Source organism: Micrasema longulum, unplaced genomic scaffold, assembly GCF_059751315.1.
Source record: "Micrasema longulum isolate JH-2025_06_02 unplaced genomic scaffold, ASM5975131v1 h1tg001620l, whole genome shotgun sequence".
Classification (NCBI taxonomy): domain Eukaryota; kingdom Metazoa; phylum Arthropoda; class Insecta; order Trichoptera; family Brachycentridae; genus Micrasema; species Micrasema longulum.
The window spans coordinates 137,657-163,587 of record NW_028278801.1 but is presented as its reverse complement, the minus strand read 5'-3'; the positions used below and the strand labels follow the sequence as shown (position 1 = coordinate 163,587).

The 25,931-nt window shown below is 32.1% G+C and overlaps 1 protein-coding gene across 2 annotated transcripts in view; it reads left to right on the top strand.

Moving 5' to 3' along the window:
* The window catches only part of LOC148274576 (uncharacterized), a 28,973-nt gene extending 4,761 nt beyond the window's left edge, over nt 1-24,212 (top strand). For both annotated transcript variants that reach the window (XM_088236924.1, XM_088236925.1), the window contains 9 exons: nt 16,948-17,167; nt 18,416-18,685; nt 19,294-19,486; nt 19,573-19,740; nt 20,160-20,311; nt 21,648-21,965; nt 22,231-22,290; nt 22,483-22,648; nt 23,820-24,212. In XM_088236924.1, coding sequence (XP_088093050.1) covers nt 16,948-17,167; nt 18,416-18,685; nt 19,294-19,486; nt 19,573-19,740; nt 20,160-20,311; nt 21,648-21,965; nt 22,231-22,290; nt 22,483-22,648; nt 23,820-23,881 — 1,609 coding nt within the window. In that variant the 3' untranslated portion in view covers nt 23,882-24,212. The remainder of the gene's footprint in view (nt 1-16,947; nt 17,168-18,415; nt 18,686-19,293; nt 19,487-19,572; nt 19,741-20,159; nt 20,312-21,647; nt 21,966-22,230; nt 22,291-22,482; nt 22,649-23,819) is intronic.
* Nucleotides 24,213-25,931: the final 1,719 nt, after the last annotated feature.

Below are 25,931 nucleotides of genomic sequence, written 5' to 3'. Positions count from 1 at the left end.
GTATTTTGATTTGATTTATTGTTTTTATGTGTGATTTGTTAGTATGGAAAAGAAGCGAAAAATCGACAGTGAATGCAGAACGTTTCAAGATAATGGAACATTCAGTATTTTGTGATTGAGTCCAGTAATAAGGCGCTATGTTTAATTTGTAATGAAACCATAGCTGTTCTCAAAGAATATAACATTAAACGACACTATGAATCGAAACATCTTCAAAATTACTCCAAGTATACAGGAAGTTTGCGGACGGAAAAATTTGAAGCTTTGAAACGCGGACTCAAATCGCAGCAATCTTTATTTACCAAAGCGAATACTGAACAAGAGTCTGCAACTCGCGCCAGCTTTCGTGTGGCTCTTGAAATCAGAAAACGTGGCAAACCATTCACCGATGGAGAAATGGTAAAAGAATGCTTGATTGCAGTAGCCGAAGAAATATGCCCTGAAAAGGTAAATTTATTTCAAAGTGTCAGTTTGTCAGTAAACACCGTGGCTTGGAGGGTGCAAGACATCGCAGAAAATATATCATCTCAACTGTCTGACAAAAATGGACATCATGAGTGGTTTTCTCTAGCATTGGATGTATGTAGTCAACGGATGTATCAGATACTGCTCAGGTGTTGATTTTCATTCGCAGAGTAGATAAAAGCTATGAAGTGTATAAAGAACTTCTTGATATTGATAGTATTCACGGCACGACAACTGGGGCAGATATTTTTAAGGGAGTTGAAAATGCCATTAATAAAAAGAACCTTCGATGGAAAAATTTGAAATCTATTACAACTGATGGAGGTAAAAATATGTGTGGTAAAAATGAAGGAGTGGTTGCACTTGTGTCAAAGGCTGTAGAAAATGATGGTGGTTCAAAACCATTTGTCTTACATTGTATCATTCATCAACAGTCCTTGTGCGGAAAATGTTTGGATATGTCTGAAGTTCTAAAACCAGTCATATCAGTTGTTAACTTCATCAGATCCTCTGGGCTGAATCACCGGCAATTCCGCGAGTTTATTCAAGAGATTGGAGAAAATGACTTACCATATCATACTGCCGTACGCTGACTTAGTTGCGGAAAAGTCCTTAAGCGCTTTTTTTAACTTCGAGCAGAGATCGAAATTTTTTTAATAGAAGCAGCGCCCTTTTGCCAATTTAGAAAATAGTGAATGGATATGGAAATTAGCATTCTATGTCGATTTGACAAATCATATGAACGAACTGAATTTGAGATTGCAAGGAGAAAATCAGCTTCTTCCTGATTTATACACCAATATCAAATCCTTCAGGCAGAAAATAATACTATTTCAATCGCAATTACGTAAAAAATGTTTCACACATTATAAAATATGTGAAATATTCAGCCACACTACAGAGACTTAATTTCCCGTCGATTTTGCAATCGAAACTTTGAGTGCTTTGAAAATAAATTTTGATACTCGTTTCTCAGATTTTGATGTCATTGCGAATGAAATTAATCTTTTTCAAAATCCTTTTGATTCTGACATTGAAACCCTGGCTCCGGAAGTCCAAATGGAAATTATTGATTTACAGTGCAGTTATATGATTAAGAACAAATATCAAAATTCATCTTTGCTGGAATTTTATAAGAGTCTTCCACTGGAACAATTTGATAATTTGCATAAATTTGCTCGTGGGTTGTTTTTTGTTTTTGGTACTACTTACTTGTGTGAGAAAACGTTTTCCAAGATGAAGTACACAAAGAATGTTTACAGATCTCAATTAACCGATGAGAATCTTAAATCTCTTTTGATAATTGGTACCAGTAAAATTGATCCACAACTACAAACTATTGTCGGTGGAAAATCACAATTACATAAATCTCATTAGTGTTTTTGTTTTACTGTGATTAGTGGGATTCATTTAAATTATTTGTTAGTTATTAATATGCTTAAACTTAGATACTTAAGTTAAGTTTTCTGGGTCATCATTTCTGTCGTTAAGTTTTACCTTGCAAGTAAATAAAACCGAGTAATTATCATTCTGTGTTTTCTTCTTCAACTTATCACAACAATAAATCATTGGCTGTCGCGGGCCAGATTGATGACACTGGCGGGCCGGATTTGGCCCGCGGGCCGTAGTTTGGAGACCCCTTGTGTAGGGTATTGTTCCTATAGAACAAACCTTTTGAACTTTTTCAAAGATGGTGAATTATATTTATTTATTCATGCATTTCATAATATATATATATTTACAGTTTTTTGTTCACTTTGCCTAGCTGTGTAAAACAGTACTTATGATTTTCTTGTTGTTTTACTGTAGTATGTTTTAATATTTAAACTTTCTACTGAATATGCTGTATAATTATTAGGTTATTTTTTTAAATATAAATCTTGTGTATAAGGTAATTCATGTTTAAAAAAAATATATATTTTAAGCCAAATATGTTAATATTATAAATGTTTGTAAAAGGCAGATTTGCCGTTTATGTTTATAAAATAAAATAGCTATGACCGATGGCTGCAATAAGACCATTCCACCCGTAGGTACCGTTCAAATGATCAAGGCACGGTGAAATAATGCTGGATCGGCATTTATTATACAGGATACACATCCGAATCCACGATGATCAGTATGAGCAAGAAGACATATTGGCACATTAAAATAAATTTTTAGAACGAATAAATAAAAAAAATAAAAAAACAAAAGGTTGCTAACTTCTGCAGTGGTGAAACGAGGGGGGGAAGGGGGAGTCTGACACACCGTTAACCACGCGGCCGCGTCCCCCTCGCTTCTCCCCTGCAGAAGCAAGCAACCATTTGTTATTTTTAATATACTACTTCTACTATCCTACTTTCACTATCTATTAAAGCAATTAGTAATGAGAAAATGTTTAAAAAGGCTATAAAAAAATGGATAGTGGAGCTAGGTAGAAGTAAAATGGATTGTCTCATTCGCCCATACCAATGCTGAATCAACTGCTCCACAACTGTATGGCTTATGTTAAGTTTTTTTTGTTTTCATTGTGTGTTTTGTAATATAAATAATATAGATGTATATAAATACCTTGTTTTTAAAACTGTCTGAATATTTGTTAATTATGTTTGTTTTTTAAGTGAGTCTTCTTGGTTTATTCTCAAATGTAATAAAAAAAAACTAAATTGTTAAGTGTCCTCGGCACGGGAAACCCCAGTGAGGTCACATTATTTTTATTATTAATTTATAGTTTGTAAGCGAAAAATATGAATAAATAAAATAAAAATATTTTTTTTTTTTTTTTAATTTTCTTCGTTCTAAATATTTTTTTAAATATGCCAATATGTCTTCTTGCCTATACTGATCATCGTGGTTTCGGATGTGACAGGGTTTTATAAAACACCCTGTATAATTATGTATTTATTTATCAGCAGCTACTTTCAGTGGAGATTAGTAGGCCTCATGGCGTACTGGTAATTGCGTTTTCCTGTATTCAAATAAAAATAATTATAATTAAAAAAAATATATAATTCAATGAATATCAATCCACCCTACGTTATTTTACCGTGCCGAGTAGAGTACCATGGTAGGAAATGAGCCTCATCAATAAGCAGTCATCTTACGCTCCAGGGGCCGGACCTCAAAATAAGGCAATAAAAAAAGACGCATTAAATAAATATATATTTCACGTCAACCTTTCTGGAAATCGAATCGAGACCTAAGGCATAGCAGGTAAACGTGCTAACTACTAAACCACGAGGCGGACTAACCTCCACTCGATTTCCTTTTTCTGGATTTATACCTAACACGCATTGAGTCGAAAAAACTCGTCCAGGGTTCTGGTTCTATTTTACACACGGAACTGTATTCTTCATCCGCCTATATCTAGGTGTATGTTTCCTAAAAGCATTCGTAATTTTCGCCGATTTTAAAGCAATTTCCTATTACTAGCAGCTTTAAGCTGATGTATTTTGTTTTTTTTAAGCCTCCACTCGTTTGCGAGTGATTTTGGGTATTTTGTTTAAAATCTATAAAAAAATAAAAAACGAAACATATAACTACTTTAATTAATCACTTTCCCGGTAAGGATTATTCCATTGATCCACAACTCAGATTGTCAAGATGTTGTTCCTGGGGACGTAGGAACGGATGTAAAGGAGGTTGCGTTCAGTTTCAATTTGACCTAAAACTATGAACTGTGAAAAGATCTCGTGATCAAGATAAATCAATTCAATAATCCCTTTTTGTAAATCCAGACTCGGACAAAGACACTCATTTTTCATAGCTCCAAAACTGTTCCATGCATTTCACAAGGACAATATGATGGAGAATAATCATTTGAATTTGTTTCGATTATTTTTTATTTTTTTTAAAGAATAACCCGCTAAGCCTTTATTTAGAGGCTTGTCGGCTAGCGAGATAGAGGGGTTATGGAAGGAGGTAATGAAAAATACACTACAACACCCAGACCAATTAAGAAAAAAATCTTTCTTAGACTTTTTTCTTGCAACTGGCGGGAAACGAACCCGTGACGCCAGTTTCACAGTTAGCCGTCTAACCAACTGCGCCACGGCGCCTGTCAAAATGAAATTGTGGATAAAAAAGCAGGTTTAAAATAGCTTCTTTTTTTATAATTTTCTCATTTTTAGCGACAAAAAAATTATATTCTAATGTTAGCACTCATTTTTCAACTTTTTTATATCTATCGTATTCTTCCTCTATTTTAATATAAAATAAAATGTATGTACACACAGGCCATGCCTTTATGGAGTTTTAGTGTTTATGTAATGGTTTGTTTTGTATTTGTAACTTATGTATACTTATTGTTTAATGCAAAAAAAAAATATAATAATTTAAATTTAAAAAAATGAAAATAATAATTTCATTTGTAAATTAATTGGAAAACACGGAAACTCTCTTGAGTTGAGTGTCACATACATTTCTCAATGTTTTGTTGCTTTCCAAAGATCACGAATTTAGTTTATTCTTGAAATAATTCACATTTCCGTAACCATCTTTAAATTGTTTTATTTTTTAGAAATCTTATTCCTTTTTTAATCATAAGTGGCTACAAGACGTGTTAGAATCTTTATTGTACACCGCCCTTTAGGTGATTTTGACAAATTTAATTATCCATATCGATAATAAAAACGTCGGACCAATTTTTTAGAAATCTATTTTGTATATTTTTTGCCATATTGTATTTAGTTACTCAATAAAACATATTTAAATTTACTGATAATTTTTGATAAAGTCAACTGAATTTTCTAAAATTGGCAATTTTGTATGAAATTTCCAGTTATCTACACTGTACACAGCACCAATAGTACCTCTGCAATTCCTTCCAATCATTTAACTTCAATAATATATCATAAATAATATGTAAATATCTTTATTTTATTTTAATAAATTACATGACAATAGAGTTATGAAGTGTGGAAAACGAGTGCGGAGAAAGGTTGTGGAAACAGCAGTTGGGTTGGAAGTTAGGAGTTTCGTCAACCCTTATGAAAGATCATGTGAACAAGTACAAATAATTAAAAACGCTATATTTATTATTAAAATATTGTCGATCTGTTTTGTTCACATTTGGCCCTCGATTAAAAAAGGGCGGTAAAATATGTACCGATTGGTTGGTAAGATAAATAATAAAGTTTGTCGAAAATGAGAATAAATTACAATATTGAAATAAACCCGACAAAAATATACTTGGTACAAAAGATTTATGGAAAACAAATATGGCAGGAAAGAGTTGGAAGGAAAATGGGTGGCGGCGATAAGATGAGTAGGTAAGGGATTCACTTGTATTTTTTAGCTAAACATAAAACTAAATCTATATATATATAAAAGGCAATGTTCGTATGTGTATCCTCGATAGACTGAATAACTACTGGACCAATTTACATGCGGTTTTCAGCGAAATGTAGAGCTTTGCCATGAGCATATTTGAAGTTTTCAAAATCTTTAATATGAGAAGTAGAAAAAAAGTCAGGAGCGTAAATGTTTTTTTCATCGTTCACCAGGGCTGCATTCACCAAGAATGTATATGTAAAAAAATTGGAAAGATGTAATTTTTTGGTGTATAAAAAAAGTTTATTTTTGAATTTTACAAACAACATTTATTTTTTATGAATCCCAACAAGATTATTTCTTTAAATTCCTCATAATTTCTATCCATTTATTTTATTTTACTGGATTTTTGGTAATGCCAAAATAATAATCACTTGACATTCAATGCATTTTTCCGAATCGCATTTCCAAATAAAAGTGCACCCCCGTTGGTGAAAAGAGCAGAATTTGATGTTTGCAAAAAAAATCTATATTTAAAAGTGAATTACAATTTTGTGTTTTGGAATTCAAACATAAACAAGAACTTAGGTACTTACTTCAATTTAATATAATACGAATATGAATTATTTTTAGATTTAAAATTTAATCATAAGCAAGTACCATAAACAACGAAAAGTTACACCATTATTTTTTTCTAGTTTTTACACACTTTCATCCACAATCAGGCATTTGGGTTTCGAATGAAATATCAAGATCACGTCAAAACCCGGCTGACGCGGCGGTTAAATAACGACTAAATACGCGCGGGGCGGGACTCAGCGTTTGGGCATGCGTGAAGTGTCATAAATTTAGAGGGTTGCGTGTACGTCCTTGTGTACTAATAAGTCATATTTAAGAACATGGTTATATTTAAGAACACCGAACCTGTTTCTATGGTTACGTAAAATCAAAAGCATTATGAAGTAAAGTTTTGTAAGTATACTTAATAATATTTAATCTAAAGAGGAAATGCGGACCGACTTTTTTAAATTCAAACGTACTTCCGAATTTTCTCTCTGCATTATGGCACTAGAATAGTAGTTTTTTTACACACTATAGATATTTAGCATTGACGTCTCTCTATTATATTGTTTTTTTGAAAAACTGTTTATTATGGGAACTAAAACCATCCAAAAACCCGTAAAAACGCACAGTTTTATCCGCTGTCTTCGGACGCACGGTATACAAATATAACTATTTTTGAAAAACACAAAACGTACCGATACAAAAAATTTATTCTGATACTCTCTCTCTAAAAAATAACAAAATCGGTCCACTTTTGAGGTGCGGAAAACGGGACAATGAACCGTCGATTTAGTATATTCTAACAAAAGGTCTGACATGCAACGAAGAACTTCAGCCCTACGGGAAATTGGATACAAAAAATGTTTTCTTGCGCGCGGTAAAAATTAGAGCATTAAATTGTATCGCAAAATTTCTTGAAAATGTACGAAAAAATAATAAAAACTGTTAAATAAAAATCTCAAAACAGTGTCAGGAAAACAACGTTCAAATACCTATTTTTCGAAGTTACCTGTCCTCACAATTTATGTATACCGAAACACAAAAATTAAAATGTATATGTTGGACTAAATACAATAATTGATATCAAACTATCGATTGTGTTCATTTTATCTGTATACGAGTATGTTCTCAAATCTAGCTATAGCAATAGCAAAGCAATGCCGGGTTCAGCTCTTACTACATAAGTAACGGTTGACGATATATTATTATGATATTATATATGTATATCCAGTTCCCAGTAATTGCCAATGGCGCCCGACTGTACAAAGATGTGCCGACAGATGTTGTTCGAGCCAGGGCCGCACAGTATGTCCAAGCGATTAATGCATATTTTAAGTCGAACCTCAAAAAAATACTATAATTTTTATTTTTGGCACAACCGTTCGTTAGTCATTCCAAATACCCTACCCCTCATGGAGTCATGCCGCACGTCATGCTTCTTGTCGTGCCCACCGCTCCCTATTTGTCGGTTTTTGAGCGCGAGTCAAAGGACCGGCAATATGAGCGTGAGTAGCTGGCCACATAATCGTGCGGTCGCAGTACGCATCGACCACTCACACAAGACGCACGCGTCATTTTTGAATGATGTATATTTCTTTGTATGACATTGATATAATTAACTATACTAAAAATGCATAGCGCGCACGCTGTCACAGTTTCATCGTCCATTGTATAGAAAGACAAATGACAAGTGCGGAGCGTCGCGATTAATTGCGCAAGTAGAGCAGTGTGTGGGCGGAGAGGGCAACATCGGGTGAGAGGGCGGCAGCGCGAGGAGCAAAGTGAGGAGCAGCGTAACTAATGGTCAAAACGTAAAACGACTCATTTATTGGTAGTTTAGTCGGCTTCAGTTTGATGCGCGTACGCGGTTTTTGGACTATTATAATTATATGTATAAAGCTGTTTGACGGAAAAAAACTAATACGGTTTGATTAATTCAACCTAATACAGTGTTTTGGGTTATGCTTTAGGTCGCAATAATGTTTTGAATGAACATCACCGTGCTTGGTTTCACGTGTTCGTATTTTTTCGACGTTTAATGAAATTTAAGTCTAGCCATATATGAAGAAAAGTGTCAGCGCATGCAAAAAATAAAAATTTTCAAATTAACTAGAGAGCTAGAAGGTACAGAAGATTCAGAATAGCACCTCAGTTAGCACAAGAGTCACAGTGTTCGTTCGAATAGCAAAATACGATTTTGATAGCATTAGAGTGAAATGAACTTACACTTACGAAACGAAGGCATGACATGCTAAGGGGTCAGAACCCTGACGAGTGTTTTCTATTTGATGGCCACTTTCAACTCTCAAGAAATAATTCTGAAAAGGAAATCCAGTAGAAATTTGTGTGCATCGTGGTCTACTGGTAAGAGCGTTTGCCTACAATGCCTGAGGTCTTGAGATTCGATTTCTGGCAGGGTCGACATGAAATATTAATTTTAAAATGTGATTTTTACTATAAATATTCATTGGATGAAGCGGACGAAGCATGAGACTGGTAATCAACATTTTTGACAAGGACTAGACGTATGTGGCGTAGGTAAAAGTGATAATCTCGCCTTTTATGTAACAAAAAATAATCGAGATATGCTGCAACTAGAACAAACTATGGCCAATTCTCCAATGACCTGTCTTAGGAGTTTTTTGGTTTAAGTTTACAACGGTTTAAACGATCACTAAATAAATAGTCCAGATCCTGTCTTGATGTCCCTTATGTTTGTCAATGCTTCTTTCTTATATTTTAATGATTTTAACTATTCTTATATTGTAATATTAATACTCAATGAATCGGGCAATGTCCGTAAAATAGATAAACTAGTGCACCAATACATGTCCTGTACACAATAATAATGAAATATGTAGATATTCAACAACGATGTAAAAAAACCTAATGCAAGAAAATATAACACCTCCCCTGGACCGCGGCCGACAACTTGCTTAAGTCTGGTAATATGGGGCGTTTATATCGTACATAAACGCCATAAAATGAACATACGAAGATAATAAATAGTGCATCCTGTTTATCCCCGTTGTCCATTAAGGAAGTCTGGCCCATAAATCGTCTTTTGAATGCCATGTCAATTTTAAAATACACATCTTATTCATATCACTGCACTGCTTTGATTTGCTCAATTTTTCATACGTATGACTAATTTAAGTCTAATACCTAATTAAAAATGGTTGAACATTGCATTGCGATTTTAAGGTCACAAGTATAGTAGTGTCGCTAAAGAATAAAATCATAAAAAAATATATATCCTTATAGAATTAAGAATAGTCCAGAAACCACATACGCACATCAAACAGAAGGCGACTTAACTACTCATAAATGAGTAGGTTTACGTTTTGACCCATTAGTTTCTTTGTAGACGTCGCTCAGTACGCAACTCCTGATTCGAATTTTACCATACCGTGTTGTGTCCTTTTAAAGTGTAGAAATACTGCTAGGATCTTAAAGAAACGGGATGCAATAACATTTCATGTGTAATTATCAAATTAATGTGTTTGTCACAAATGCATTACTTAAACATTGAATTATTTTTCCATCTGTCAGATTGTCGAAGAAACAAAATGGAAATTTCGTTAGTATTGCCAGAGTAGTAAAAATAATTACCCTACTTTGCTCATATAATAAGAGAAATAATGAAAATTGAACCTCGGATTAAACAACGCCGTGGTAGACATTTGGCCGACATTATCTTTAAAACATAAAATATAAAAATATCCGTTTTATGTCAAATAAATTTTGTTTTATATTTTAAGTTCAAAGTTCATTAATTCAATTACTCTTATTAAATGGTCCTTTACTTATCTACTCTCTTGTGTCAATCAATGTTTCCGAGTGCATAATAAAATTTTAGAAAAATTAACAAATTGTTTTCTTTTACCTTACATTTGTGTTATGGTTATATTCTTCGCGATCTGGCAATATTACTCGGTGACTTCAAGTATGCGCGCGGCGAAAGTGTGTCGAAGAGGGGGAATTTTGGACACAGTCCGATGTATTTAAATATGATTCTACGCTCCTTCTGGACTATTCTTAATTCTATGTATCTACCATAAGGATCGAGGCTGTACTGACAGAATGCTTATGCATTATTTCAACAACAGTCTTAATATGTATAAAGACGTATGCATTTCAAATATTTTTAAATATAGGTGCAAGATGTGGATTTCAAATTTTATGCTAAGCCTAGAATAAAGATTACTTTTTCAAAGCTTTAAAAAAATGTGGGAGAAATAATGCGTTGAAATAATAAAACCGTTTTAAATACTATTGTCTCGGAACTCGTTTTAATGACTTAATGCATTCTCGATATATAACGTGCATAACTGAATAGGAACCTACATAAATAAATTCAGATCTTTCGAAAATTGCTTTACACAATACCAAATATAGTGCGATTTTTTTTCATGATTAATGTATGTATGGTTATATTTATATTTCATTTGTACTGAAATAGTTTTTTTGTATCTTTATTAATTTGTAAATATGTAATCTGTAAACTTTAAATGTATGCCAGTAGATATTATTTATTTATTAAAACACTTTATATACATATTACATACATATGCGTAAGGGCGGGCATATTGCCTTGAGGCAATTTCTTCCTACCTACCCTAACCGTTCAATTCGAGAAAATCAGTGGTATATGAACATATTGTTGATGTATTAATAATTTAATTATGGAACAAATTATTTATAAATGCATATATTTTTTAAGAAGTAAAAATTAACTTAATATCTACACTATACTATGAGGCGGTAAAGACGAAAGGAAATATTATCATATTTTGGTAAATGGTCCCTCAATTATATCTGTAAATTCATTGTTTTTATAAATTTAGATAATATTATATAAGTATAAATATAAATCTCCACCAACAAGCTACAGAAAGGGGCTTAGTGGGATTTTAGTTTCAGTTATAAATAATGCAATTGATATGTTAAAACTGTAACAATGTTTAATTATAAAAATAAAATAAATATTTTTATTTTTTTTAAATTAAAAAGAAAAAAGATTAATAAGAAAAAGAACTCCGTTTGTCCGAACTCCAGTCATCCGGATTGTCAAATATCCAAATCGTTATCAGGAAATAAAAAATAAAGGAGATATAGATTTTTTTTATCGTGCAATTAATTTTGCTGGACATGTTTAAGTTTTTAATGCTATTCCAGTTTGCTGTATTATTTCAAAAGTAATAAAATCTGCTACTCATTAATCCATCCGGATTGTCTTATATAATTGAAGTTTTACTGTACATATAACGGAGAGTTAAACTATTAGCTGAATAATAAATAAAATATTAGCTTTTCTGAAAATAGTATACACTATGTAGCTGTTTGTTAAGTAAAGGTGTTATTCATTAAATTACATAAGTTCACTTTAACCTTTACGATTATGCCTATGTTTGAACATCCTTATTTCTTTAATTCTTCCACCTGTTGATTTCTGTAAAGTAAAAGTGATGGAATCTACTGATATCTAATACTACTGGGTGAGGTTCTTCCGAATTATTTCGCCCACTTGACAACGCCTGAAAATACCTTTTTCCATTTTTATACTTCTCTTTGGACCAGTAAATTTAGTCAAAACACTTTGGAAGTGTCAAAACGCTTGAAGACAAATACTGCATTAGAAAAAACCTACCTATATTCGAAATTCCTTTAAGAAAATAACTGTAATTTTCATTTAAGGTGATACTAAACGAAAATATGAAACTAATTATTCATCATCATCACTCCCTCTCCGAACCTAATGGTGCATAGGGCACTGCATTGGTATACCAATCGCAGGGTATATTGGTAATTTTTTGTTACATGAAGGTAAGATGGTCAGTCTTAGGCTTCAGGTACCAGTCCAAGGACTATGAAATATTCTATTGAGAAAAACACCTTTTAAATAAATATTTCATATCAACCATGTCGGGAATCGAACCCGAAACCTTCCGCATGATAGGCAAACGCACTGACCATTTTTAAGTGAAAAATGCAATTTTTACGTTTATTTTTAATGAAAAGTTACTAAAACTTGGTTTGCGGAAACCTAACACTATATTTATTGTAACAAATACCATAACCATAGATCTAAGAAAAGTCCAGAAACCGCATACGCACATCAAACAGAAGGCGCGAAACTACTCATAAATTAGTAGGTTTAAGTTTTGACCCATTCGTTTCTTTGTTGACGTCGCTCAGTACGCAACTCCTGATTTGAATTCAACTATGCCGTGTTGTGTCCTTTTAAAGTGTAGAAATACTGCTAGGATCTTGAAAAAACAGGATGCAATCGCATTTCATGTGTAATTAGCGAATGAATGTGTATATAACAAATGCATTACTTAAAAATTGAATTATTTTTCCATTTGTCAGATTGTCGAAGAAACAAAATGGAAATTTCGTTAGTGTTGCCAGGGTAGTAAATGTTTTTACCCTACTTTGCTCATCTAATGAGAGAATTAATGAAAATTAGATCTCGGATTTAACAACTCTGTGGTGGACATTTGGCCGACATTATCGTCAAAACATCAAATATTATTTAACATGATATAAAAATATCCGTTTTATGCAACATAAAATTTGTTTTATATTTTAAGTTTGAAGTTCATTAATTCAATTACTCTTATTAAATGACCTTTTACTTATCTACTCTGTTGTGTCAATCAATATTTCCGCGTGCACAATAAAATTTGAGAGAAATTAACAGATTCCTTTTTTTTACCCTTACATTTGTGTTATGAATATTTTTTTCCCATCGTGCAACATTACGCGGCTACATCACGAATGCCTGCGGCGAAAGTAGGGCATGGTGGGGGAATTATTGGACACAGTCCGATGTATTCAAATATGATTCTACGCTCCTTCTGGGCTGTTCTTATTTCTATGACCATAACAATATAATTTAGGTTATTTTTACAAAATGGTGTACAAAACAAAAAACTATTTATCTTATTTTCGTTTAGAATCACCTTAAAGCTATCGTTTAAAAATAAATATTGATAGCATTTGCCACAAGACTATCAAAATATCTTTTAATTCGGTTATCTTTGGTTGAAAATGTTTAGCTGTACCGACCTACGTTTTATAATAAACTCAAGAGGCTAATAGGCCGAATGCGGAGCTACTATTTTAGATTTTTGAAGGGGGAACAGACACAATACACAGCATTCATCGCCGGGTCCATATATGACGAGAATTAGCCGTGACGTCTTGGAAAGAGAAATGACATCGAGCAAGATTACGTTTGATGATTTCATTATACCTACTTCATTTCCAGTCTATTTGAGATTTCATTTTCCACACTGGTGGATTTTTATAAGCTGGCGCGTGCGCTATACTTACACATACGCATTGTGTAGTATCCGTGAATAAGCCCATGGTATGACATCGCACGGCATACGCATTATGAAAATAATCTCTGTCTTTCTCGCGCTTAGATGCGCTTATGAGCGTGACAGACAACTATCGATTTATTAGTTGCTAATGATACGGTAATACAATATACACAGACGCTTCTGCGTTCGTCTGAATTTCGCTGCGATTCTTAATAGTAAAAATATAATAATATGCACGAGTATTTAGTTGCGGATTAAAAACATTGGTTAATAAATATGTAGGTATTTTCATTTAATCAAATCATGGATAGGTCGATTATGTAGTGATGGCGCTTTCGCAAAACTTACACAAAAACATTTTTAATGTACAGAATACTGATTTTTAAAATATTGATGTTATATATTGTTATATTGAATGTTTTTAAAATTTTAAATGTCATATTTACGAGTATTTAATTTTATACAAGCGTGTTTTTTATTTAATATTTTGTGTTCATCATAATAATAATTAATAGAATGTAATTAAAATGCACAGTACAAATCATATCGGAGAAAATATGTCTACAAACTTATTGATAAACAATAAATCTTGTTATTTATATACTTAAAACAATCTACACAATTTCGCATTCTAGTTCTAGAGTAATTGACTATTAAAAAAATACATTTTTTAAATTTAAATTGTCCCTTGTGCTTGGAAGGATTATAATTAGTAAAATGCAACATAAAAAAATTTAAAAAAATTAAACAAAGTATTTGAGTGAATTAATATTACATTTTCTTAACCAAGTGGTTTTTTTTTCATCTACACAACCCTCTAATCCAACACCGAATTTTAAAAAACGATAGCACATTTAATTAAAATTGGATACAACATTTTTTTATCAACACCTGTAGATTTTAAATGCGTTAGTGTGAGTTTTCTGAATGCGCTAGCTTAAGTTAAACCACCAGTACGTTTCCGTGAAAAAAATGTTTTTAAACTAAATCTGTGGGACCATTGCACAAAGCACAACTCGTTTAACTTAATTACTTGAACATAATCATAATCAACATTATTTTGATTTTGTCCAAATTTTTGTAGACATGGACTGGATTCAACTCCCTAGAAAGCTATTAATATTAACATATTACAACAAAGATGAAGAACATTTAAAAGAAGGTAATATAGAAGTCTAGGCATCTACGGGGCTTATGAAAGGTCATTGGCTGATTTAAGTGGTCACTTTTGTTTTGGAAAATTTGTTTTATTTTTTAAGTTCAAAGTTAATTCAATTAGGTACTTTTATTAAATGACCCCTTACTTATCTACTCTGTTGTGTCAATCAATGTTTTGCGTGTACAATAAGATTTTAGAGAAATTAACAAATTGCTTTTTTGTAAATATAATTATCTTACATTTGTGTTATGGTTATATTTTTCGCGATCTGGCAACATTACGTGGCAACTTCAAGCATGCGCGCGGCGAAAGTGGGGCAAAGTGGGGGGATTTTTGGACACAGTCCGATGTATTCAAATATGATTCTACGCTCCTTCTGGACTATTCTTAATTCTATGGGATGAACTTTCAAAAATTCATTTTTATATATATAGATTTAGAACAAAAGAGCAACTAAAGCTTTGAATTCACAATAAACCGGCATAGACGGTTAGACTTTTTTACTCTACTACGCGTTTTGCACAACGCTGATGCGGCATTATGCGGCAATGCTGATGCGGCTCATTTTCAGAACATAATTTGAATCTATCGTTCTATGAATCATCATCTCTATTTAATTATATCTCAGTGAATACAGCATATGTTTTACCTGTCGTATTTATTATACGTTAGTGATTGAGATGGATTTTTACAAAACTATAAGAGGTTAAAGAAAAAATAATTTTGTATTTTTTGCTTTATTTCAATGCTTTATAAAAAGTGTTATTATGATCCGATTTAAGTCAAATATGCGCCGTTCTATTTAAAAACATGTTGCCAAATCAAAAATCCAACCTCTCGTAGAAGCCCTTAATCCCTATTGGCAAAGAACTCAGACATCCAATTTTCACAAGCCTCTATTGAGGCCAAAGTTGTACCCCTAAGCGCGTTAGCCATAGACAGGAACAAGTGGTAGTCACTTGTTCCGGACAGATGCACAAGAACTTCCCATTCGAGCACCTGGAGCTTCTGGCGCGTTATCAAAGACGTGTGCGGCCTGGCGTTGTCCTGATGAAACACGATTCCTCTCCTATTCACCAGTGCTGGCCGCTTCTGTTCAATCGCCAGCTTCAAACGTTGAGTTTCTCCCAGTAGAGGGCAGAATTGAGCGTTTGGCTATAGAGGAGCAGCTTATAGTAGAGTATTCCCTGCCAAACCCACCAACACCTTCCTGGCCGTCAGTCCTGGCTTGGCTACAGTCTGGGCCGCTTCGTTGGCTTACGACCACGATCTCTGTCGCTTGACATTGTCATAAGTGAACCACTTTTCATCACCAGCTACCATCCGCTTCAGAAGTGGGTCGATTTTCTTACGATTCACCAGCGATGTGCAGATGGAAATTCGGTCCATAAGGTTTTTTTTGCGTCAGCTCGTGTGGCACCCAAACATCGAGCTTTTTTTAAAATCCAGCCTTCTGCAAATGGTTCAAAACGGTTTTATGATCGATATTCAGCTCCTGGGCGATGCTACGACTGCTAACACGGAGGTCTATCTCGATATTTTCCAGGGTTTTATCGACATTTTTTATTACAGGCCTGCCAGAGCGTGGTGCATCATTCACCTCCACTACACCAGAAAGAAATCGCTCGAACCACAATCTCTGGTTTGTGCTGCATAACAATGCAGCACAAACCAGAGAGTATCGGCCCCAGTAAACATCGCAAATTTTTATGGTCGCTTTTGACGCTTTTTTCCCTTTCAGGTAGTAAAAATGTAAAATATGGAGAATTTCTTCCTTTGAGACCTCCATACTCGACGCATGATAGTTCACGACTGAACTGAACAAGCACAATACTATCAAACAAGCGTTTGTAGTATACACTCACACCTTTACAACTTATGATCCGATGTGACCAATAATGAACGAGATATACTTAGTTTTAAAAAAAAGGGCGCGAAATACGAAAATTCTTTTTCCCCAACCTATTTAATTTAATTTTTCTGTTTTAATTTTAACGAATATTGCCGACTACTTTTGAGTTATATTTTTTAAGAATAATTTATACTTACAAAGTTTATATGCCCAGGAACAGGTGTAGGTCCTCTGTGGAAGAAGCAATTAATTTATGAATAAATTACATATAATATTTTATCTCATTTGTTAAATAATTATTTTGGTGTCATGATTTACAGACACGAAGATATTCGAGATGCAATGTTATCGCTGATTCACATGTTCAGAAGTTCGGAAGACAAGTTAGAGAGACACGAACAACGTGAAAAAGCACTCGGGGATCAACTAAAAAAGGCCCTAGCGGGTTTGGACAAGCGTCACAGGTCGCTTGATCCACTAAAAGGAGCTATATCTAGACTAGATGAGAGACTTTCCAATGTAGAAACTATCCTTATACAGGTTTGATTTAATATATTATTAACCCTTTCCGCACCTATAATGTACCTCCTGTTTTTTTTACTGAGAATCGCCCCAGACGTTTCTGAGACCATAAAATATAGTATTATTATTAAATTCCAATTCAGAGCAAATTACTAATTCAATATTTTATATTTTAAAAACGGGACACCCGTAAAATGCAGTTGGTCACCCTATTACCTAAACAAATTTTCGAGATCGTTTTTTTCTTCTTATGAATCTCAAAGTTCTAAATATTTTATGAAGAGCTAAATCAGTTATAATAGTAATAATACGTTTATATTGGGTGATAACGCTGTGTCCGTTTATTTCCTAATTTAAAAATAAACACCAAAATTTTTCAAAAATGTCACACCAGTCTGATGATGTCAGTCACAATGACACCCGGTCACTGGTGAAAATTATAAATGAAAGTGGAATGAAACTATGTACAAATTTTTATTATTATAATTAAAATGCAATTCCACCAAGAAATATCAGTATAAGAACTCAAGAACTAAATAAGGTTGTATTATCAGAAAAACAAAAAAATATTCCAAACAAATTAAAAATAAAAAATATGTAATACTATTGCATAACACAAAAGGGAAAAAAATATGCGCTTCAAGATTTCTTAAATATTAACTATAAAAATTTTCATTTTCTAATAGTGAGTTATTTACAACTCTTTGAAAATGGATCCCAAAATTAAATATTTAGGTAAATCATAAGAACGCAAATCTTTCTTTTTTTTTTAATTAAAAATATTTTATTATGCCAAGCATTCAAATAATTTTAAAATGTATAAATTTCTCCCATCCCAAAGTGGCATTAAATAATGATAATTATTTTGTAGACTTCAGTTGAAATATCCATAAATTATTAATATATTTGAAAAAAAATGTCTCCATATAAATCATTTATTAAACTTAAAACATCTAGGTTTTTTTTATTACAGATAAATATTTTTAACTAGTCTTTGTTCAATTTCCCAAAAATCAAATTTCAAACACTTAAAAATCTAACAGCTTATTGTTAAATGTCCAATAAATATATAAAATAGAGTAATGTTATCACTACCCACATGCTATAAGTGATTGCCTTGGGAAATATACATACATTTAAAATAAATTTTATATTAGAAGCACTTAACTTTGTGGTTGTTCATTATAGATCAAATGAAAAAACTTTGTTTTTCATAAGTGGTTAAAATCAAAGTTGTTTTATTTTTATTTTAAGTTTTTTTTTTAGAAAGACGAACGAGAAAAACAGCAATTGCAAAAAACCAATGAAATTATTGCTACCATACAAACAACACTGAATTCTTGGAGTGGAAATCTCGCTAACCTTATTAAAACAGAAATAAGTGGAATAAATATTCCATTGCCAGATACTAATGCTACAAATGCTAAACTGGCTGTGTTGGAAGATAAACTAAACAGTAAACTGGACGGGGTAGTCAAAATGGTTGACAGTATTAAAAATGTTATGCTGAATCTAAAGGATGACAAAAAGGAAATGGTAATAATTGTTGTGTAATGAGGCTAATGGGGAAGTTCAGTGCTAAATTAATACTAAAAATCTAAAAAGGGGGTCGGTCACATTTTTTTGTTGATTAATATTTTTTTATCCTAAAAAAGACCACACATAATAAATCAGTTATACTTTTTGTGTGGTTTTAAAGCTTCTAAAATTATAATATAGATAACAATACCCTAACTGATGAGGCACAAAATCTAGTCCATAAAAAAAATAACAAACTTATTCACCATTCTTCTTTACATTAGTGTTATTTTTACACAGCACGGTGTGGAATGTATCCACCGTGTAATATGGGAGGTCAGTGTACTTTGACTGTAAATTTTCTTCCCAAATAACTACTTATTTATATTTTATGTATGTATACATATATTATATACTCGAACCAAATCTATTAGATCTTTGGCTTGACATAACTACATAAAAGCTCATATTTATGTATATTTTCCTCACGATATATATTTGTGACGCATTAAGAATCTACTGTAAATCTCAATTAGTGCACATATATTCAAAGATAATCAGTACCTAATCATATTATTTTTGTGTGAAAATAGGTTTGAAAAACTAACTTTTATATTTTATTTTAGCCAGTAGCTAAAGAACCGAGCATACGGGAAGAGCTGTTTATCAAACAAATTGACGAGACTGAAAAATTACTGACCAAATATGATTCTAAGCTGATGGAATACCACGTCAACATTTCTAAAAAAAACACAGAGCCTGAACCATATGGAGAGATTTCTTTGGCTGATGAAGAGTGGCACAACAAAATGACATTAGGTATAAACTAAAAATTATTAAACTATATATGAATTGTATATTTTCTCAGATTGGCACAATATCAAACTCCGCAATCTTAATTTCAGCTCTAGAAAAACAGCAAACTAACATGCAAAATATACAGAAGGCGGTACAGTATATAGAAGAAACCATAAAAGATTTACCAACGAAAAACGAAACTTCTTATTTGAAAAATCAGACAGTCAGGGTCGTTGAAGAAACGGCCTATAATCAGTTGAGTAGCTCAGAGAAAGGTGAGTTAGTCTAATGTTTCTACAGGCCTTCTAATCGTAAAATATTTCATGCAGCAATAAATTATCAAGTACTTGCATCATAGAAGCATTTTTTAGCAAAACAATGATTTAATTTGACTGACACATCATCTCATTTGCCATTTTACTACCATGTTAGTACATAATTTACTTTGTTCAATCAAAGATAAAATAATATATAAGAATTGGTTCAATTAGATACAAAAAAGACTTCTCCAGTTTATTAAAAACAAGAATATGCACCCAAAATGTTAGGATCGTGTTACAGAGTAAGTTTTTAATATGATATTGATAAATAAGGGTAAAAAGTACTGTATTTACATTTAAAAACCAACATTGCTTCAATGTTTGATTGGCTTAAAAAAAATACTGTATTTAAATAGTATAAATATAAATTCCAGGTTTTATGAAAGTCGCATCTCAGTTGTTAGATATAAAAACAATCTTCCAACAATCACTTGATGAAGTAACAAGAAGCTTATCGAATACTAACACAGCTGCAGAAAGTGGACATTCCGAAGTTATGAAGAGCTATGAGCAGCTCAGAGGCGAGGTAAATAAAATATGAATTAAGTTCTCCTATCAGTGCTCCAAATCAATTTAATTTAGGTTTAAGTCAAAATAATGTATTGCATTTATCATCAACTCGAAAGTTCTCCTAACTAAATATATATGTGAATAAACAAACACCTATATCCAGAAAATGTACTTTTTGATTCTTGGATAGTAAATTCTTCTACTTTTATGGGTAAAGATAAAAAATATTTTAAGTTAGAATCTACCTCTTCTTCTATTGCAAATACTTCTTATTGAATCAGATTGTGATCGCAGATCAGAGGTCCAAGGTTCGAACCCCACTTTACCTCAAATTGATTCCCATTTTCTACAAACAAACAATCACGCCGTTTTCCATAAGGGTAGGCAGAGAGGATAGAATGCCATATCACTCTGTCTTTGCGTACAGATCTCTCTTCCTCTACATTCATACATCTTCTCATGCACGCCCACCGATTATTCTGACTTTTGAAAGTCCATCTTCAAGTATTTGTTGGAATTTGGTCATGCCATGTTTTTTTCAGTCTACCTCGTTTTCTGCATCCATAAACATTCTCATGAACACCTGCCAATTATTCAGACTTTTGAGATGTCCATCCTCAAGTATTTACATGCAATGTCTTTCTCGGTCTTCCTCGTTTTCTGCATCCATCAACATTAGCATCATAAATGTTTTTAGCTGTTCTTTCATTGTCCATTCGCTCAACATGTCTAAACTAATGCAGAACTCCTTTCTTGATTTTGTCGATAATGCTTATCTCAGCCTTGCATAATGTAAGGATCTCGACATTTGTGCAGCTACCGTTCATATTCTGATACCTTTCATCCTGGTTTTTCCATTTCCATACTTTGCTCCCATACACAAGGGTCGGCACCGGGACTCCATTGTGAACTGCTAAGAATGCCTCCTGTGACAAACGTTTATTTTTCAATGCTGAATAAGTGCACCATTCACTGTTCCAGACTCTAACCCTCCTTTCAATGTCTTTCTCAATCATTCTATCCTTAGTAAATATACTTCCCAGATATATTCATTCCTCACCTGCTTCAGTATAACCCCATTCACAGTGATCTCACATTGAGTCGTACTTTCATTTATTATAAATACAATCATGTTGCATTTATCAACATTAATCAGCAAATCGCTCCCATTGTAAAGTGAGTTATTTACAACTCACTGAAAATGGCATCCGAACAAAAATATTTGGGTTAATTATAAGAATGCAAATATTTATTTTGTATAAAAAAAAATTAAAACAAAATTCAAATAGTAATTCACAATGCCAACTTTTCCTTAAAATATGTATAGAGTTAATTTTCTATTACAACTTCAGGTTCAAGTACTCTCGAAAGGAGAAAAAGTCATGATACAAACTGCAGATAATGTAATGGATACGAAGAGGAGAATAGAGTACGGTATTCACCAGATATTACTGGAGGTCGGAGCTCTCGTCACCGGGCAAGCCGAGGACCTCAACCAAACAGTGAACAAGAGGTTCGATGAAATAGAACATTCCATCGTCGACAGTCAAATCGGCGCACTCACAAATTTGAGCTCCAAAATTGAACATGAAATATCACAAGTTTGGAGACAGATTGGCATTATGTACCAACAAGTTACAGCAAGTAATACGGCATTAGACAGGTTGCAGGTAAAATATGATTTAAATTTAAGATGCTATCAATCATTACAAATTTAAAACATTGTAAAGCAAAAACTCTCTGAAAACCAAAAATAAATGTTATCCAATTGCGACCCTACTAATTCACGATTTATGTAAAAGGAGGTAATTTTAAGTATGATTGATTGATATGAAATTCAAACAGAAAGTAAAATCATTTGTGTTCAATTATGTATAAACTAATTTCCCACGTTTATGACTAACACTTATTTTTATTATATGTTTATTATTTCAGGCACAAACGGAGCAATATGTAAATGGTACGGTTACCACAATGGATAGCATGGAAGGAAAGGTTAGTGTCACTAATAAATCTATTTAAATTAAAAAAACATTGCAATATTTAAAATAAAAAAAATACCTAATATCTGTCTCATGTTTTTCAATGCAGTTTTGAATAATGTAACAGAAGTTATTAGACACACCCGTATTATATGACTTCCAAATTTCTTTAGAATAACCACAAAAAAATATTTAATTTTACCAGGTCGGAATGATCACATCGAGGATGAGTGAAGTAGATGAAAACCTCAACTATCTCCTCGGAAGATTATCTTTAGTTACTCAGGAGTTTAATCAGATTAAACTTGGTCTCGGCGATGCATTGGACAATATAAAATCTAGTTTCTTAGCAGTCCAGTCTAAAATCAAAGGTAATTGACAATATTATGCCTACTAAAAAAATATATTTAAGAATATTAACAAACAATGTTATACACAACCCCTGTGTGAACTTTAGAAACAGAGAGATGACCGATGCCAAATTGTTTAAATAATTTAATCAGATGAAGAATGGGAAACATGAAAAAAATTAGGAATCAGTGCGTCTGAATTTAATAACTTATAATATAGTAACTGAAATTATTTTTGTATATATTGATATAATGTAAGTTATAACTAGTTATTCAAATTTATACATTTGTACAACTATCTAAAAAAAAATATTCCATTACATTACAATGAAAATAATGTAACCACAAAAAAATGTTATCTAAAATGATTCTCAAAGCTGTCAATAACGTTTTCACAAGAATTACATATCTGAAGTAATAATAATGATGATTAATAAAAAATATTATTTAATTTATCAAATTTTTCATTCCACAATTTTTTAAACCAAGTAAATATGAGATTTTTTAATTATGAAGTGATATTCGCATTAGGTTAGTGGAATACAATAAGGATTTTTTTTAAACTACCAATTAAACTAAGGTGAAAGTTTTTTTTAAATTTGTTATTTCAACTTCAGCAATTTATAAAAAAACCTTTTAAGTCTTAAAATCTGTACTGAAATTAAGTATCTCTGATGTCATTATTTTTTCACTCATAATGCGTCTTCGCATTCCAAAAACAATGGACAACAATAAAATTAGTTAAAACGACAAAAACTCAAGGGATAAACATACCCATACTTTAATAGTCACTTGACGATTCTCTAGCTCGAACATTTTTAATTGATAATGATAAAATTGTACCGAGTTGAATTTCTACTGTCAAATAATCAGTTGGTCAAATTGTGTTTAGCAGTGTTAACAGGAAATTATGATTAGTAATCAGAGGAGTTTTTCTTCCTCATTATTGCTCCTTTGCTATTTCCCAGTATAGAATATCTACAATCAAATCTATTTATATACATACACTGTTTATATTAACGAATACTGATTTTCTTCAAACATAGTTTTATATTCATTTTATTCCTATTTCAAATTTAAGCACCATATGGAATAGTATACTTGTTCTACATCATTTCTGATTAGTATGTGACCAGACCTTTCTATTTCCAAGTATCTTAAAAATTTACTTTATACTTCTTTTTAATTTTAGAAGCAGGACCTGGGCCACATAATATACCCCAAACTGAGCAGACAACAGACAGTAAAAATTAACACTTACTGGTAACATCAAGATGATGAGGAATATTCCAAACTCCGGAACTAAACATAACCTAGAAAATGTTAACCAATAATGGCAAATTATTACTATTTAATATATTTCTAGAGTAACATGGAAGATGGAATAACTGTATCATTATATATCTTTTAAGACTTAAGCTATATAGTACTGCTCTTGACTGCTGTTATAAAAGGAAATATAGAACAAACTCTGTCAAAATATAAGGTTAATATTAAAAATAGTACCTTAAAAGATGTATCATTTGTATTTTTCAAGAAAATTAGATAAGGACAAATAAAATTTTAATTTAACAGTCAATACAAATCTTGATTTGTTTTTAAACTAGTTTAATGTAGATTATTACGTTGGCTATTATCAATATGTATGATCTTCTTGGGTGACCTCGTGCAGGTTGGCCTCAATCCGACGTTTCACAGTTACCCTGAAACAGTAGCAGAATTGTCAGAACGAGTTCAACAGAAGTGATCACCCAAAAAAGACCTTAAACATTACTTAAATCAATATTTGAAGCAATAACTTTTCGAGTTTCCATATTAAATCATTTATATAACTAAATATTTATTTTTAATAATTTAAAACAATGATAAACATGTAAATTGTGAAATTAATAGTATTTAAAAGGGGTGCTTTTTAATACATATGTCATAAATACATTCTTTTTTATACATCAAATGAAAAATGGAACCATTTTTAGAATGTAGCACCATAAATTGAGCGATAAAAACAAATTTACAACACTTTTTAAAAATCCATATTTCCTTCTCTAAACAGTTCTCCATCTTTGTTGTAATTTGTAAACCTTAATAACTCCCTAAGGGGTGAACTTTTGGGTGGTCTTTTGTCTACAAACATTTGGACACACTCAAAATATTGTACTTTCTATAAAGCACATATTTAGCTATACTAAACATATTGCATTATCTCCATAATAATAACAAAGTGGGTCAGTTAGCCGAACATTAGCCAAAAGGAACTTAATATTTCTGTTAGTACAAAATGGGGAAATATAAAAAATAAAATATTTAATAGATTTTTGCAAATATTTAATTTAGGTTTCATAATTGTGTATCTATATGCAAATATTTATATTAATGAAAATGCATTCATTTATGGTACAATGTACTGATGACCAATTTTATACAAATTTCACAAGAAAATATGACATGTGGTTGTAAACATGCCCAAACAGCGTTCAACAATAACGGGATCATTACAAATATGGCAAATAAAATCACCACCCGCCGAAATGGAACAGTATAACTAGAAATGTCAGCATCGAGAAGAGGAAAACAAAGTATAATACATCTCGTCAAATATAAGGACTATTGGTTGCTACCTAATTGTGGCTCGGAGCAGTATAGAGAGCCTCGTGTATCTCTCATGTCTGGTAAAGCAATGACCAACACTAAACCACTCGGTGGTTACAAATAATTTACAATTTGTAATCATTTATCAGTACCAAATGATTTAAAGCGAATTAGTCCAAAATTTTAATGTGATAATTTTTAAATATAATCCATGTCCAATTTAGCATTTTACAGCTTAAGCATAGTCTATTTGTAGCAAATCATTGTCTCGGCAGATGGAAATCCTATGGGTACATAGGCATCTACGTTAGTAGTCGAGACTTCTCGATCCACATTTATAATATAATCAATACAAAACTCCCGATTTCAAAAAACTTAATACAGGTTCACCCCAATTTATTTTTAACTTGGTGTTTTCATTTTCAATTGTAAAAACATGGCAAATATATAAATAAATATAATGTAACATTTGTACAAATTCACAACAAAACAAAATGATGTAAATATAAAATAAAACAATAAATAATTTATCATTATAAGGAATTTCGATAATATAATGCAATTCTCTTGAAAATATTTTGTACAACGTCAACATTTTTACAAAACATGTACAGTTTATTTACGGCTCCACGGCTCCACTGGCAGAGGAGTATCGATCGCCAAATATCTAGTCTATCAAGGCATGAACCTGTTAGTGAATATAAAATGAAAAAAG